The sequence below is a fragment of the Micropterus dolomieu genome, linkage group LG18 (genome assembly GCF_021292245.1).
Source record: "Micropterus dolomieu isolate WLL.071019.BEF.003 ecotype Adirondacks linkage group LG18, ASM2129224v1, whole genome shotgun sequence".
Lineage (NCBI taxonomy): Eukaryota > Metazoa > Chordata > Actinopteri > Centrarchiformes > Centrarchidae > Micropterus > Micropterus dolomieu.
In genome coordinates this window covers 31,909,452-31,928,254 of record NC_060167.1, presented here as the reverse complement: position 1 = coordinate 31,928,254, position 18,803 = coordinate 31,909,452, and the positions used below count along the sequence as shown (strand labels likewise).

Here is an 18,803-nt window from a genome sequence, read left to right as displayed (position 1 = left end):
CATACGACAGAGCTTAAAAAACTTTCTAGTTAAGCCTCGAGTGGCATGTTTGAGATGTGCTATTACCTCCTCTAACCAAGATATGATCTTAGCTGTAAGTCCTGCTGCGCCACCATCAAAGACATATAAAGATTAACATCCAAGTCAGCCTGGACCCTGACCAATTTGCTTTCCAAACCAGCAGATGCACAGAGGATACCATCTCCGCTGCACTCCACTCAGTCTTCATACATTTTAAAAATGACAGCCCCTAAATCAGAATGCTGTAACATGCATGAAACTGATTGGCAAACTCAGCACTCTGGGCTGAAACTGGATATTTCACTTCCTCACAAACAGAACCCAGACAGTTCACATTGGTGGTCACCCCTCCACCAACTCTAACACTCCTCCTGTTCATGCTGTACACCACCGACTGCATCCCCCAACATGGTGAAAAAATTTGTTGTGAAGTTTACAGATGACCCCACCGTCATCCGCCGGATTTCAAACATCAACGAGACTTCATATATCAGGTGGAAATCAATAATCTTGCAGAGTGGTTCTAAGCGAACAACCCGCTGCTCAACATCAGCAAAACCAAGGATGCTTGTTGATTTTAGGAAAAGGAAGAAAAGACACACACTCCTGTCTACATCAGTGGAGCTGAGGTGGAGTAGGTGAACAGTTTTAGGTTCCTGGGAATCAGCATCACGGAGAACCTGACATGGTCATCTCACATCTCCACGCTGGTGAAGAAAGCTCAGAAACAGCTGTATTTCTTAAGGAACCTTAAGAAGGCAAAATTCCTGTGCTAAGTTGCTGTTAACATTTACAGAGGAGCAATAGAAAGCATCCTGACTGGAAACATCACAAACTGGCATGGGATGTGCAGTTTGGAGGGCCCTGTAGCAGGTGATTAAAACTGCTCAGAAGATCATTGGTATTGGTATCCATCTCCCGAGCATCAGGTGCCTACGCAGAGCCCAAAGGATACTGAAGGACAGTACCCACCCAGCCACAGCCTGTTCACCCTGCTGCCTTCTGGGAAGAGAGATAGAAGTATGTGCTATTGTAAATACCAGACTTTAGAGCAGCTTCTTGCCTAAGGCTATGAGATTCATCCTCCACACTCAGCACACTATGCCTGATTGTTTATTCACCCATATCATTTTTGTAGGTCTATATAACATTTTTTGTGAGTAGCATAACAACTTAATCTTGTTATGCAACCTTGTATTGTGAAATGATAAATACATCTACCTCGTGCCTTGTTACCATTACCTATCATTATGTTCAAACCCAAGACTCTTTTTTTATGGCTTTATTCCATAAAATTAAAATATCTAGGTGTTGCTAAATTTGCTAAATGGTTGTGTTTCCAACATGCGTAAAGGTACAGTATGTAAGATATGGGCACACATTTAGTTTAAAACATTTTTTAAAAATGAACAGATGTGAAGACGTATCACTTCTGGCATAATGTCACAGAACTCAATTGTGTTGCAGAGATATCTACTGAAGCATGCTAACGAGCTAGTCCTGGCCAGTGGAGGTCTTGTTATATCACTTTGTATCTCAAGAGGTGATAGTCTGATACTTTACCAAAATATGCTGCGATGTTAGCTATAGGAACTATTACAGCAATGTGTGTTGTATGGGTAGCTGAGCTAACTAGCTAGCAGCAGTTTTAAGCTGTGAATTTATGTGGATGCTTCCTCCGACTTTTTTTGAAATGTGAATTTGACAGAAGAAAGAAGTGTCAAGTCTCACACATTTCAAATGTGGAAATTTAAGTAGGCTAAGCAAAGCAATTGTCCACGCAAAATCTCCACAACTTCTGAGATATAGCCTAAAATAAAAAATAAATAAATAAATAAACAATCAGAGATTACAGAAGTATTGTTTGTAATCTTTTAGTGACACAAAGTAGCACATTGGTATCATCCTCAGTGTTCGTCTATTGAAGAGGAGGTCAGAGGGGAGATTTTCTTTTTTCAGCAGTGATGCCATACCACCATCCCCCCACCCCACCCCTTCGCCCCATGCCCCGCCGCCCTCTCCTGTCTTTGTTCTCATCACAACAAGCCCGGAGCAGATGGTGCTCTGCTTTGCTTGGCCGGCAGTGACAGACAGGCGCTCTCAGCCAATAGCCTGCTGGGGAATCAGCTGACTGGTCTGGACAGCGCCAGGTGTTTTTAGCATTTTTCTTCTCCATCCGTAGGAGGAGCAGGCGGCAGCGGAGGAATATCGGGACGACAAACCGGTCGGTGGTTTGTTGCAGCAGGTTGGAGATCTCTCTGCAGACCGCACCATGCGTCTCTCCGAGGCGCCCTGGGACTGATCGGATATAGTTGAAACGACAACTCGCTGTAAACAGCCGCCAGCTGAACCACCTAGGATACCCCCCCCCCCTCGGCACAATAACACTTATTATTGTTCTCAATTGAGCCTTTATCTGTGTAAAGGACGTGTGCGCTTGGGAACATCGGACTGGAATGCCAACAAGGAGGTGAGACCCCTCAGGAAAGGAAATGCTGGATTTCCACTGCTGTAACCTGTTAGTTCCTTTTTAAGCTGCATTTTTTTGTTTGTTAAAAATATTTTGTTAGTGATGCGATTGGCACCCACATCATCTAAACCCTCAATCAAACGGTTTGATAGCCTGATTGTTGTTTTGTTGTGTGAAACCAATATGTTTCATTTCATTCATAACAGATTTCCCTACAAGGGCGATGAGATGAGTTGGGATATATTTAGGATGCAGATACACTCAAGGGCATGATCTTTCTTTGTATATTTATAAATGCAGTCTGGTTTGAGCGTATGGCTTTAGGTTTAAAATGTGTTTTGGATCCCTTTTGGAACATTTCACCTTACAACATATCTGATCAACCCTTTACAATGCGTCAAATGGCAGCCTTTTCCACAGAAACCAAACTTTGATCTCGTTGCGGTAGTTGCCGTGCCAGCGGGAGCTGCGTGCGACGTGCGTAGCGTTGTGAAAATGTGATTTGCATATTAATGTTAAAGTAATGTCGGCAGATGTCTCGATTCCTCCGTTCTAAGCGAAAAGTCGCGGAAAGACAATCCCCTCTGTAGAAGATGTAGTGGTGAGAATGGGGTTGCATTGGCAGGGGGTCTATTGTAGTTCACAAACGCTGCTTCTGTCGCTGCAGCTGTTGCGCTTTTGTGATGGAGACTGCTGACTTGCGTCTCTCAACTTTAGGCAGAGGGACATACTGTAGAAACGCTGAGATGATAAAAGGATTTATTTTTAATGTTTTAATGTGGGGTTTTGCTTTCCCCGTTCAGTTTCACATAAAGAGAGTCCACTTTATGACCTATTTTAACAAAGTGCTGGGATTCTCTGTAGACCTCTGGGTCACATAAAAGTAGGTTCAGAGACTTTACAGTATAATGACACAAAAGTAAAGCAGACTCAGTTAAACAGGAAACAGCATGGTCTCATTGTAATTGTGCATTTGCTTCTTATAGAACATAAACTTTTGTCTTTGTTGGCGCTGTAATGTTGTTGTCTTACAGAGCAGATTTCTAAGCGAGCAGGAGGCTACATCATTCTTCAAAACTGAATGTACAGGACAGAGCAGGAACACCTGATTGATTTGTTTTTTTCCCCTCTTCCCCCAAGGCGGCACCCTGCTTCACATGGACAAAGTACACACACATATACACACACACCATACTGCATTCTGAGACACACACACACACACACACACACAGAAAGTCGAGATGTCTATTTTCTTTTTAACTTGATGGTGAGGACACAGTGTGACAATAGGGAGTGTGTGGTAAGCAGGTGTCTGTGTGTGCATGTATGCGTGTGTGTGTGGAGACAGTAGGACTTGTGGGAGGGGGTAAAGGGCTTCACCTCCCTCCCCCACACACCAACAACATTTAGGTCCCCAGGGTTTAAGGCAGGGTGAAGAGGGGGAGTTGGGTTATTGAGCTCAGGCCTCTATCATTATTCCTATAAGATGGCTGGAGGCATTAACTCTTTGTCCTCTGTGTTCTCAGTGACAACTCATTACCAGTTCAGCATTTTATCTATTATCTCCTGAGACATCATCGTGGGTGCTGCAGTACAGGAGTTAGCGTGGCATGGAATTGTGCATGTGATGATGTGTCAGAGACAGACATTCAGAGACACACCTGTGCTTCCTTTTGGCTCTGGGGAAAAGTGGTGTGTGTGTGTAGTAGTAGCAAAAGGAGGCCCTGGTGAGCGGCCCTCGGTGGTCCTTTACACCCAGTCAGGTACCAGGGAATAAAGAGTGAGCAGGCCCAGCTATCTACAACCCTAATGAACATTCACACACAACACTGATATGAAATAATAGCATTCATGACCATCCCATTTAGTACACTGGACAATCTGCAGGTTAGTTTACTAGCGTATTCTACTGGTTTATGGCTACTTTACACCTTAAAGGTCAAATAGGCAGACTGGCAAACCTAATGAAGGTAGGATGGAAGCTGCGTGTATGGTGGTAGATGTTAAGTTCCTTGTAATGGTGCTCACCTGGCACAGTTTGTTAACCAGAAAAGGCGGTAACTGGAGAGCCTCGTGATTTGGAATGTCAAAGTTTAATAAGATTGAATTCTGTGTGAAGCGAAGGGCAGGTTAATTCATGGCCGGAAGCTAACACGTCTCGCCCCGTTATTCATACAAATGAATGGAAAGTGAAATCTGGTCTGCAGAGGTGGCTGTGGATCAGGTGGTAGAGGCGATAGGTCATTAATTGTAACTGGTTGTATGTAATTATTTTGGTTAAATCTCCAACTCCTGCTGTCCACATTGAAGTCTCTTTGAGTAAGACACTGGACCCTGAAGTGATCCCCAAATGTGTATTGTTTTAATGTAAATGCACAAAACTTTATTTATAATAATAGCTGCCCAGTCACTTCCCTTTTAATCTGGTTCAGTTCAGCAACACATTTTATGGCTCTCTCTTAATCATTGACCTGTTGAATTACAGATGTATTTACAAAATGGGACAAAATTGCCTTTTGTATGTGTGTTTTTCAACTTATCATAGTTTTAAGATAAGGTAAGTTATGTTTTACTCATGTTTACAAGATATACAAATAAAAACCAAACATCTAAAAGTATCAGAACATTTTATTGTGATAATAGGTTCCACTCCTGTGCTTCAAATGTTCATGGCTCGTGCGAAACCTTTGTTTACACTGACTCTGCAGTTTGCTCTTCTTACCGTAATACCTTATTAGTGGTTGTTCCAAGACCTTCAGTCTGCCACAAATCAAATCAATCAGCTTGAAGAGAGAAAGGCTGAGGATCTCCACACAAGAGTCTATTGAGATGTGACGCTTCCTGGTTGAAGGTGAACGAGTTTGAGAGGTGCAGCAATCAAGCTGCTGTAAAATCAGTATCATGAGGGTTGCTGATGTGGCCAGGTTGTCACCAACTGGTGGGGGGTGTGGGGGGGATGTGGGGGGGGTGTTACTACATAATTACCATACATATTTTTCATCCTTATGTCAGGAGAAGCTATCCACAAGTTACAGTACATAGAAACAAACGTGGAAATGCTTCCTCTCTGTCGTGCTCTGGATGGGCGACCACAGTTCTATAGGAACAATTAAACCCGCCACAGGCATTTTTTAAAACATTTTTCAACTTCTGCTTATTTGAGCTGAAGAAGCGGGGTGTGTTAAATCTATTAAAAATATTAAATCCTTGAATGGCGAGAGCAGGTGTGAGTACAGCTGAAGGGTTCACAACAGCCCATATTGGGCACATTGAATGAAGAATCCTTCATTAGTGGAGGAAAAAGATATAGTTTACATGTCCGCGTGGCGAGAAAATCGTCATCAGAGGGTGTACGCGTAGGGTCTGTGCAGACATCCGCATGCCTCCCCACTACGCTACCAGGGCACCAACCGATCTACTGCGCATGTGTGGAACGAGTCCGCTAAGCTGACTCCAGAAAGTAATAAACAGAAGTAGTCCTCGTCCAGGGTGTCCGCAGCTGTCCACGTACACGTCAGCTCCGAAGCTTAAATGTTTGTTTGTCTGCAGCAGTCAGATTGAACATGTGTTTCCCAAAAGGCTGTAATATTTATAATAGTTTTCTTTCTTTAATGAAGAGGAAAGAGAGACTTGAGTTTTCACTTCATATATTAGGTCTCTTCATTAAGCCTTCTTGTCACAGCACCAGTCTGTTCTCAATATAACAGATCCCCCCTTCCTGAGTTTCTCTGTCACTCAGGTTCTGTCATCTTATTCAGGAGTGCTTTCGTTCAGTTTGTGACTCTGTGTGTTTATTGGCTCCCTGGGGTTGTTTATCTCACCTGCTCCACCTGTAATTCGTCTCCCCTCATTTCTGTTATATCTATTTTTATGTAACCAGTTTAAATCACATTTTCATTTTCTCATGTCACTCTCAGTCCTTATCGCATTCAAGGAAGGATTTTCTTTGACGACGAGCTTGAGTGTCCTCTGACTGACTTGGACAGGAATTTGAAAACTGGACTTTAAAGTCACTCAGAGTGGTTCAGAGGAAGGCATAATCTAGTCTTTGGAGACTATGATTTTCACTTTCACATCGTTCATCACTCACATATTTACCAAGCTTATTTAGTGGGCTGACAGGATTGGGAAAATAAACTTTGAGGCATAGAAAAAAATATTTATTTCCTCCCATCAGTACTCATCAAAGACATGTCTTCTAGAGTTCAGAAGAATACTATAAGTTCATATTCTGAGCACTTGAGTGAGCTGGATGAGTGCAGTTACTGTCATTATCCAGAGGTTGCATTAGACTTTTTCGTTGTTCATCATTTTGACAGACAGGGTCGTAAAAATTCCATCATAATCTATTATCACTCATCATTTTTATTTTCATTTTTAAATGAAAAGGAGACATATAGCTTATTTAATAGCATTTCATTTTCACACTCAATCAAAAAACGTTTAATATAGATAACTTACAAATTATGCATTTATAAGGGCATGGAGGGAAAAGATGAGCTGACACTTCATGTCACCACACAAAGCAGATGGGTGATTTTTACCTCCTAGCTGCCACTGTCTTCCCCTGCAACATGGGGCTGACAAACATTATCAGTATTACTTGCTTGTCCTTCACTGCATCAATCCCTCTTTTTTCACCTTGTTTATCACAATACAATTATTATTATTTTTTGTAGGAAACTTCGGACACTTGCGTTGCAATGCTACTGTGTACGTTCATATTAACTTTAGCGATTCATCCCATAAAAAGGTTCCCAGCTTAGCCCATCAAATTATGATCCACTGTAGTTTCTATTCTTCGATTTCAATACTGACCAAATACTCTTCAAGTCCTTAAGTTTTAGTGCTGGAAAAAATATAAAAATCTAGAAAAATCTGGAAACCAAATTTCCTCAGTATAAGAAACGTATTCATTCAGGAAAAGCACAATCTCCTAACAACACTGTGTATGAAATACCTGCAGCCAATAAACTCTCAGTGACATCATTCAGTAGCTGTAGGTGGTGATCCTTCAGTAGAAAATAGTTCATATTAAAAAAATCTTCACACTAATGTCTGTAGATTGTCAGAGTACTCAAATGTAATTCTTGGATACTTATCAGAGAATACTATCCATCAACAGCACCTCCGTATCGTCCATATTTAGTATGCATGCTTTGAGTATATTTAATTCAGTCACATTTCCGGTGTGTACAACTTATATACTAAAAACCTGCTTAAAATGTATGTGTATTATGAATTTAGGGCACACCTGTTTTTATCAGTACTACATAGTACCCCTGTAGTGGTTTAACAGCCATACTGGGTTTGAATTTTGTGCATTTGTGCCACCAACAACTTCATCCAGTGTGGAACCTCACCTCATGGTCTTATTGGCTGACCTAGTGATCATATTAGCAACCTGTTTTACTGTAAATATGGACATAAAATCTGTTAAAAGCACATCCATTGAATTCTGTAACTGGCACTGCATAAAGACTGTGATGCAACAGGTGCAAAGGCATCTTACAAAGGATGAATGAATTAGTCAGTGGATGCCTAAATGCCGTCACTATATGAAATAATTGTGGAAATATAATAAAGATCATCAGAGTGTTGCATATTCTAAATAGTCATCTGTTCTGTACAGTTGTCTCTTAATGATCATCCATGAAAATTAAAATGCTCATTTATGTAATTTCACCATAAAACCATAAGATGAACTTAATAGATTTTATCCAACCACAGGAAATTCAACATTAAGGCAATCTAAAAATTACATTAGCAGTAAGAAGTAACAAATAATTTCTCAGAAGACCACTGTCAAGACCAATACCATAAGAGCACCTTAAATAGTCAGTGGTCTTTCTGCTCCATTAACCCACTGGCAACAATCACCTGCAGAACCTAGCATGTAACCACAAATTTATTAAAATGGACAATGCTTCAATCCCATTCAGATCTTCATCAGTTCATGTTTATAAATGCACCATAGCCATATACTGTATAATCCAATAGGCTTATAAGCACTATAATGACATGTTTATCTAACCCATCCAGGGTGGTAAACATCTCAAAACAACCACCAGCAGAACCTAGTATGGAAAATAATTCTATATCAGATAGATTATCTAAATGAAGTTATGGTATGTGCAGGATGTTGGTTGTGGTAAGGAAATGAAAACAAAAATGGTGACTAAAAAGTAGGCATGCTAGAAGAAAATAAACATGTCACCTTGTCTAAAAGATGATAAATTTACATATTCGGATTCCTGAATCATTTCTGTGAATTTAGTGTTAAACACATGTCCCACTTGTGAGTTGTGTCTTTGATTAGTAAAAGGTGCACTACAGTCACACCTACTGAACACTCCATATATCAAGTAATACAAAATCATCCCGTATCCTACAGCAGGTAATGTTAAATGGTACTTTAGACAACACAGAAGCTGTTTGTATTTATTTTAAGTATCCCATTCACATGTTCAAAGGTGGTCGTGGTTAAGACCTCTGGGTTTTGCCATTTCCTGCCTTCCTGTCTTTGGTGTTGTGTTGTTGAGTGTTGCTGTAAGATTTCCTGTGGCTCTGTGTCAGGATGTCCCAGACAGCTTTTAGTTGTTGTTGAAAAATCAACCAACAGGATGTTGACACTGATTTTTTTTTTTTTTTTTTTTGCCTTCTAAGTGCTCATAGTTGCATCAGAACAGCATTATTATTTTTTTATTTCAGCTAACCCACTTTTAACTTTTGACAAGTGTGTCATATTTTGTGTGTCCAATATACATTTTTAATCTAACATTGCATAAAGGAAAGCACAGACAAAGTTGTCAGCATCTTACTAAATGAGGGGAAACTAAGATGAACCCAAGTTGTGTTAATAGATGAGGAAGCATTTGAGCAGACAAGTATATACTAAATCTGGCTGACAATCTTGACACATAGTATATTTTAAAGCCATTTTGTGGCAATTGGTAGTAGATATGCTCCAGTTTCACTAACCATTTTATGCAAAATAGAAAGAAAATGATAAAAAAGTCCATCTGGAATCCAGTTTTTGATATTTTTCTTTTTTATTATTTATTTATATATATATTTTTATACATTATAGAGATACAACATTGTGAGTTACAGGTGCACGATTACATTTACAGTATTCCATCCATCCATCCATCGTCAACCGCTTATCCTGCATACAGGGTCGCGGGGGGGCTGGAGCCAATCCCAGCTGACATCGGGCGCAAGGCGGGGTACACCCTGGACAGGTCGCCAGTACATTTACAGTATTAATCCTTTTAATTAAAACAATAATATTACCATTGTATATTGATCAAATTCTGTTAGTTATTTACTTCCTGAAACTGCCTTTTTGTTTGGCTAAATTATCATAGATGAAAATACAGTCGCTTAATCAGTCCAACCCTAGAAGAGACAACAAAAGCAGCATTCTTTAAAATAAAGGGGTAAATGATGCAAAGTGTCTTGAAAAAATGTCCTAATTTTGCTGTTGTTTTTTTTTTTTTTTTTGGCATAATAATGCAAGAAACACTCTATGGAAGTAACAAAAAATGTTGAAATTTATATGCTTCTGTATACTCAACATTTTGTCATTGACAAAATTTCAAACAAGCACTTAAGGAGTTATTTTCATAATGAGATTACCAATGAATTAACGCTCCTCGTCTGTTTCAGATTCCACTGATAAGTTGCTTTTAAATAAAGTGCTAAGTGACCTGTTTCTCTCCTCTGGGTTTGAATCCAGTACACTGCCTCTACCTAATCTCCACTTCAGTATCTCCATCTACTAATCCTGACTGGTGCAACATTCGTCACAGTATACAGTGCTTTAGCTTAAAGACAAGGTACTGTACTATCCCTGTTTCGCGCATGCCCTGCCCTGTCCTATAGGGAATCCTCAGTATAGGGGGAGCAGGGGCATGTTCCTGTCTCCCTGGTGCTGTTGCCAGGCAGTTTGCATTCAGATGAATTAGTCACCTCTCTTGTTTGAAAGCCTCTTAAGCGCTATCTTCTTAAGCTGGAGAAGGCCGTGGTACTGTGGTGCTGCCGTATGGCTCTGCAGTGGTTGCGGTGTTAATGTAGGATACTGCACGGGCATGTTAAAGAAGTGCTGGCAATTTAATCCTGTCAATAAGCAATGTTGAGGGATAAAGCTGTTGTTATAGAAATAGTATGTCTATATGCAGTGGTTATATGTGAACAGAATTATTGAGTGAGTGGGACACATACAGGATAAAAGGAATATGAAAGGCATGGTTTACATAAAATTAACAAATTCAAATGCTGACCTGATGATGGCAGTAGATAAAACATTTCAAGGATTGCCAAAGTTATTTTAGTTCATTCTGAGGGGAACATGAATGTCTAAAGAAAATTGAATGACAATCCTTCCAATGGTTGTGGAGACAATTCACTAAAGGTGAGACACAACTGTCCAAAATGATGATTTTGCTTCAATCTGTCAATTTTGAGATTTCAACATATAATGCAACTATCATTACCATACTTTCATAAAAGGTGCTAAACAATCTTCAATAATATATATAAATATTATTATTTGTAATTTGATACCAAGTTCGTTAACCGCAGATTGCGTAAATTTCATCTTTGTTAGCATTTTCCAAGTAAAAGTTCAACTGGTCTTTTCCGTTTTCTCTAAATGACATGTTTCCTGTATGCCATGTAATTTTCCTCGCCCTTAAAGGCAGTTAGTTCATCATAATTTTACACACTGTTTCTTAGGTCTTATAGCAAGACATTTACAGTTTTTTTTAAATATCTTTTTTTCATTCTCATTTCATGTGGTATTTTATTTGTAAATATGTGGGCAAAAAAGGGCCTGTCACACACATAACTGGTATATTTTGAATAAATCCATGAAAAAAATTGTTCTGTAAATGTCTGGCCATTTGATAAAGTATCACAAGAAAACCAAAATCCGATAAAAGAGGTAAAGTCAGGAGGCCTTATCCTCTGGGGACCATAAATGTCTGTGAAATCTTAATTTCAAGAGTAAAAGCTGCACACTAACTCCAAACCACACATTTATTTAAATGGACAATGTTTCAATCCCAGTCAGATCTGCATCAGTTCATGTTTTTAAATGGTTTTCAAATATCGTTACATGACAGGAAGCATGGTTGTTAAATATTTCAGTCTGAATCAAATTGGTGGATCGCCATCCCTAGATTAAAAAAATAATTTGACTGTAATGTGAGAGGTTTAAAATCTAGCACTGGCACTGAGTAAAAGCTGTTTGTTGTTTGCCAGAATTAATGCTTTATCTTCCAAGTCACTAGAGTACGTGTTACTGCCATATGGGCAAGCAGATGCCCATTGTACCTCTCAAGAGCTCGCATTCGCTGAACCAAGCAAATGGGCTAGATCAGAGCCTCTAGTCCTCTCACAACCCTCTTCTGAAATCCCTATTTGTATTCATAACTCTTCGTAGAGTTATAGAATGCTGCTCAAAGTTTTGACATTTTCCTTCTGTACCACATCATCCTGGAAAAAAACTCTTGGTCTGCTGAAAACTTTTTTTTTTTTTTTTCATGTTTGCCCTAATTTCAATGCTGAAGATGTTGCATTAAAAATTAAGATGTGCATCTTTTTTTGCTTTCTTTGAGGCATGGCACACTAATATCTCACAGTGTTTAATGATGTTCGGAGAAGCTAATGATCGAGTCCTTATGGGCCTGTTGGATAGATGAAAGCCCTCAATGGAATTTGATCTGTTTCCAAGTAGTTCAGAGCAGTGTTTTGTGCATGCATTGTAATGAGCTGAACTTGCATTTTCTCAAAACTGTTGATGTTGCAGATAACTCGCAGTCTCAGAAGGATAGTGCAGAAGGAGTTGTTGCTCTTAGTCAATCTGTTGTTATAAGTAATTGCTATATTTACAAGAAACATGAAGGTTTTTCTGATAATAACTTAGTAACAAGTCTTCGGTCATGTTGGCTGCTCTGTGAGGCTGTACACAGTAGTGCTTTGAGCTAAATGCTCATGTCAACATGCTCACAATGAGAACAATAACATGCCGATGTTGAGCAGGTATGTTTACCATGTTAATTATAAGAGATATTGATATATATAAGAGATATTGCTGAGATATTTCACTCAAAAACACAAATATAAACCTCATACTGATGCTAGAGGATTTATCCCCTCAGAACCATGAATGTCTGTACAAAATCTTATGTCAATCTATCCAATAGTGTCATGGTTTTGGTTTTTAGTGTAATTTTCCTGTTGTATTCTTGTTTATGGCTGTCCCTATTTCACTCCCTGCCGCTATGTTCTGGTTCAATGTTTCTCTATTGCATTCGGTTACATTCATCCTTGTGTCTTGTCGCTAACTTTAATTCACATGCTCCTCGGATGGTCTCATTTCCCGAGTTGCATAGTAGTTCTTCTGACTTCGATGTGTTCATGTGCTTTTAAGTCAGAATATGGAAACAACATGGACGGTACTACGAATTGATTTTTGTCCCAGAGTTGTTACTGCACCAGGACATTACCTGAAACCACTAAGATATTGCTTGTATTTCAAATAGGAAAGTTATTTATTAGCACTAATTAATCTAGGTCACTCTACATGGACAGTAAATAATAATAATAATAACTTAATACCATATTACAAATGACACATTAGCAAAAAATTTATATGCAATATGTGATTTCTCACCATTAATCAAACAATCAGCCATGTTTCTACGTGTATGACGTCAACAACTCTGCAACTCATGTACCAAAATTTTCTCAGACTTTCCAAATTTCCAAACAGTTTGTTTCAAGCTTCACCTGTTCTCTCCCTCCCTGCTCGTTTGCCCCTGTATTTAATGTGCCCACTTCTGTTGAGTTGTTGTCGTGTCCTCGTCGTATGTCAACTGTTCTGCCTGTTACCGTGTTCTTTGGATTATTCTGCTCGGTTGGACTGGTTTGGATCATCTGCCCTGTTTTGGATTTTGGTTACATTTGATGGAATGCTACCTTGGTTTGGACTTTGCCATGAACTCATGAAAGCCTGTTTATTTAGTTATCTTGTTTAAATAAACCATATAAACTGCATTCTGCATTCATCCCACCAGTCTGAATGAAAATTAAATATGCTATCATGGCTAAAAAAAATTCTTATGTACTATATACCCTCTTCATTATAAACATGGGTTAGCAATACTATCTGTATAATGATACATATGTTTTGTCTTTCTTTCCAGATTTTTCTGCGGCTCCAAAATCTCGATGTGAAATTCTACCGTCTGCTTAAACTCCTGACCATTTCACTGAACTGAAAGACCTAATCAGCGGAAACTCTGGTTGATGACTGTAACAAACTCTTTCCCAAAGTCATCTGCCCCTACTCCTATCCCTCCCCAGTATGGCTAGACGGAGGTTAGACTGCGTTCTTCTAGGCCAGGTGTTTGCTGGCCTGATCCTGGTATCGCTAGGACTATCTTTCGTCCAGAGCAATGAGTGCCCCCAGCTGTGTGTATGCGAGATCAGGCCCTGGTTTACCCCTCAGTCCACCTACAGAGAAGCTATCACTGTGGACTGCAATGACCTTCGCCTAACACGTATCCCGGGGAACCTCTCCAGTGACACTCAGGTTCTCCTCCTACAGAGCAACTACATTGCCAGGACCAGTGAGGAGTTGGAGCAGCTCTTCAACCTGACTGAGCTGGACTTGTCCCAGAACAACTTCAGTAGCATTCGGGATGTTGGCCTTACCAATATGTCCCAGCTCACCACGCTTCATCTGGAGGAGAACCAGATCACGGAAATGCCCGATTATTGTCTGCAAGACCTCAGCAATCTGCAGGAGCTCTACATCAACCACAATCAGATCAACACCATCTTTGCCAATGCCTTCTCTGGACTCCACAACCTGCTCAGGCTTCACCTCAACTCCAACAAGCTCAAGACCATCAACAGCCAGTGGTTTGAATCTACACCCAATCTAGAGATCCTCATGATTGGGGACAACCCCGTTGTTGGAATAATGGACTTTAATTTCAAGCCACTGGGCAACCTTAGAAGCCTGGTTTTGGCTGGTATGGATTTGACAGACATCCCAGGAAATGCCTTTGTGGGACTTGACAATCTTGAGAGCCTCTCCTTCTATGACAATAAGCTGGTCCAAGTACCTCAGAGAGCCCTTCAGAAACTCCCTAACCTCAAATTCTTGGATTTGAATAAAAACCCAGTGCACAAGATTCAGGAAGGAGATTTCAAGAACATGCTTAGACTGAAGGAGCTGGGTATAAACAACATGGGAGAGCTAGTTTCTATTGACCGGAACGCTCTGGACAACCTTCCTGAGCTCACAAAGCTGGAGGCTACAAACAACCCTAAATTCTCCTACATCAACCGTCAGGCCTTTCGTGATGTTCCAGCTTTGGAGAGTCTAATGCTCAACAACAATGCTCTGAATGCCCTCTACCAGTCCACAGTGGACTCTCTGCCCAACTTGCGTGAGATCAGCATCCACAGCAATCCTCTGCGCTGTGACTGCGTGATCCAGTGGATGAGCTCCAACAAAACCACTGTCCGTTTTATGGAACCTTTGTCTATGTTTTGTGCCATGCCAACAGAAGTAAGGGGCATGCATGTTCGGGACGTTCTGCAGAACAATTTAGCAAACCAGTGCCTGCCCATGATTTCCCATGATACTTTCCCAAGCCACCTCAACCTTGACATTGGCATGACCGTGGACTTAGACTGCAGAGCCATGTCCCAACCTGAGCCTGAAATCTATTGGGTGACACCAATGGGGAACAAAGTAATGATGGACACCCTATCTGACAAGTACAGCCTTAGCAGTGAAGGGACATTGAGAATTTCTCGTATCCAAGTGGAAGACTCTGGCAGATATACCTGTGTGGCTGAAAATTCAGAGGGAGCTGACACAAGAGTGACAGCTATGCGGGTGAACGGCACTCTGTTAGACAGCACTCAGCTTATGAAGATCTACGTCAAACAAACAGAATCTCACTCTATTCTGGTCTCCTGGAAAATAAATTCCAATGTAATGACCTCTAACCTCAAATGGTCATCTGCCACTATGAAAATAGACAACCCACATATTACTTACACTGCCAGGGTACCTGTGGATGTCCATGAGTACAACCTTACGCATTTACAACCAGCAACTGAGTACGAGGTGTGCCTCACTGTCTCCAACATCCACCAACAAATGCAGAAGTCGTGCGTGAATGTGACAACGAAGCAAGCAACCTTCACTGTGGAAATATCTGATCAAGGGACCAACACTGCTCTTGCAGCAGTCATGGGAACGATGTTTGTAATCATCAGTCTGGCCTCTCTGGGTGTGTACATTGCCAAGAGGTGGAAGAGGAAAAACTATCACCATTCACTGAAAAAGTATATGCAGAAAACCTCGTCAATACCGCTAAACGAGTTGTACCCTCCACTTATCAACTTGTGGGAGGCAGACAGTGAGAAGGAGAAAGAGGGCTCATCCGAGACCAAACCCAGTCAGGTGGACACCACACGCAGCTATTACATGTGGTGAGAGTTACTATTCAGTGGGAGATACAGAGACATGTTTCTTTCAGGAGCACAACTATACCTACTTGCTTCTTTGTGTAAAGTGAACTAAGTAATTTTTTCTTTAATGTTCCCTATTTTTATTTTCATTGGTTCACTCAGACTTGCTCTATAAAGCGAATGACAAACCAAGATTTTCAGATATTTAGTTTAGCATATTGCCTTTTTGCCTCTCACCCGTTTTGACACACAATATGGCAGCTTTGTTTAGCTTCATGGACTAAGTAGTCACCGTGCTTTATTTTTAGTACTTGTTTTGATGAACACAGCATGAGCATTGTCACAGATTCAGCAAATGCGAGCAAATGAAGAGCTGAAATCCACCCTGTTTTCGACATGTTTCTCTGGCAGAACTGTTGCCATCTTTATTTCTCTTGTAAAACAGTTTCACTGTTGACTGTTGTGCACTGAAATATATATACTAATTTGTCTATCAACTCAACTATAAGCTGACAAAGTACGTTTAGACTTGATATACTGTCTATTGAATAATGTTAGCAATTCTTCTGTAATGTTGTATCAGCTATAATTAATTTACTTTTTGTACATTAAATAACAGTATGTTTGATTTAGACTTTAAGTTTGCAGAGCAGCTACTGTAAACCAGCAATAGAAATATGAATGTTATGAACTAGGTAAATAGATGTAAGGCTTTTTAAATTTCTTAAATATTTCTTTTCTTATTTTGCTACAATATGTCTACAATCATGGTTTTGTTGTGGTTTACACACACAAACAAATGTTGTTTATTGAGGAGCAAATTAAATAAAATCTTCTTTCCTCATATTTTTTAAACCATGATTTCAACATCAAGTGTCATTTTTATAAAGAAGTACATATGGTTAATTACGCATTCTTTATATTTAATATGCCTTTGATTTAATATGCCTTGGAGAAACTGACATTACAGGTTGAAAGTGAAGGTTTAATGACTTAAATTTGTTGTTGCAGGGAAAAATCATCTCATTAATGTCTTACATTAGGATTTTATTAATTTCAGTGAGATGAACATAGCGTAGTTGTTTGATTACAACCTCAGGGTTGACAGAGAGAGAATGGAAGATGCATACTGCAGTGTGTTTGCCTCTGCAAAGCAATTATCAGAGAATAATTTAATTTCTAGCCCTGGTACAATATAATGACTCCACAGTATGCCTTGAAGTACATACAGTAACTTCAAAAAGAAAAAATTTGTCACTCACTACCAAGACAGTGAATATATTGCCTGTATTTTTGTTGACTATCTGTTTCATTAAATCAGACATACCTTTGAATCTCCAGAGCTTTAGAAAAGAAGCAACATAGAGAGTATAATGCAGCTAAGATCGGACGCGATGATGATCATGCATAATGGACAGTTAGTACGGACTGCAGAATTTTTTGGCACCAAATATGTCTGATATTGACTGACAGCTTTGGGCTTTGTGGTGCTAACAAACTATATCTAACTATTATTCTCCCTTGACTGTCACATAATCAGTTTTAAACCTGACCATATGTTGACAAATTATTAACATTTAAAGCTACATCATAGTGTGTTATAAACAATGTATAAATTGTATATAAATGCTTTTAACTTGCTTATAAATGCAATTCAAATTAAATGTTTCTTGATACAAATTATACATCCCAAGATAAAGTCCCTTGACTCCAGTGTCACACTACTGTCAGTAACTGATTTGGTTTTGTGTGCGTTGTGCATCAAGATGCACATGCTGATGATGAAACAGGTAAACACTTTGTCATTCTACTGCTTCTGTTCATGTATAGAGATGTCAGGAGATGCTGCAAGGAAAATGTCAGTGAATGTCATGGACCCTTTAGGGAGACCTGTGTCCTGTGCTCAGAATGATGGATAGAGGAGGGAAAAGCAGCAGTAGTCTGGCATTTGTCAAACCTGCACATTGAAACTGCTACTAAATCCACTGCCGTCCTTTTATCTGCAAAAAACGGACGAGCCTTTATACTGTCTCAGTGGGTAGCCTGGTAACAGACCGGAAATCAGCTCATTGGGACAGCTATCAATGAAAGCTTTTCAAAGCGTGCGCCGGAGCCTGCACCGTGTCCCATCCCAGTGGCCTGTTTCCATGACAACCCCTCCCTCCATCCACCTGCGGGTGCTGGCAACCAAGTGAGAGAAGTCCCCAGAGCTTGAAACACCACTGACAAGGTCAACACCCCGCAGGTGGGAAACCACTAAAACATGATGTATGCTTTCAAAGGTGTGGAGCAGAAAAAAGCTCCATCTTGCACTGAAGGTGAGGTAGAATGGCACAGAGCACTCCTCAGCTGGGCTTCGTGCCTCTTGTTCTTCTGTCATGCTTGAGGTGAACTACAATGTGTTAAAAAAGCAGCTGAAGACAGGACGAGTATTGTACGAAAAAAGAAAATGTCATTGTGCAAATATTTTCACATTTGTTTAAAGCAGAGCCACTGGTTCATCTGCATTTCAAAGCTTTAATATGGTCCAATATTTCTTTATCTGACAGAAATGGGACAATCTTTAAAATAATCCAAACAGAGGTTCGCTTTCAAGTTTAATTGTTGTAGGTTTCTATTGTTGGTATGTTGATGGCGTGTTTGGGTTATGACCCGTCAGTTTCTGGCCTGAGCTCTCTGCTTTGATAGGTCGGTAGAGCGCCCAGTGGCTCAGAGCCTACAGAGGGAAATATTTCAATTTTCAGCTAATTTCCAACATACCACCGGCAGCCGCTGAGAGAAATTAATCAAAATGTAATATTTAAGAGAG

At 40.0% G+C, this 18,803-nt stretch overlaps 1 protein-coding gene across 1 annotated transcript; it reads left to right on the top strand.

The window, feature by feature from the left end:
- The first annotated feature begins 2,141 nt into the window (after positions 1 to 2,141).
- On the top strand, positions 2,142 to 16,855 carry lrrn1 (leucine rich repeat neuronal 1). Its single transcript, XM_046029256.1, has 2 exons — positions 2,142 to 2,491; positions 13,705 to 16,855. The coding sequence occupies exon 2, from the start codon at positions 13,866 to 13,868 to the stop codon at positions 16,017 to 16,019; it is 2,154 nt and encodes a 717-aa protein (XP_045885212.1). The 5' UTR covers positions 2,142 to 2,491; positions 13,705 to 13,865; the 3' UTR covers positions 16,020 to 16,855.
- Positions 16,856 to 18,803: the final 1,948 nt, after the last annotated feature.

Excerpts from the sequence above, each read along its gene's own strand:
- lrrn1 (XM_046029256.1), top strand. The coding sequence starts at position 13,866 with ATGGCTAGACGGAGGTTAGACTGCGTTCTTCTAGGCCAGGTGTTTGCT.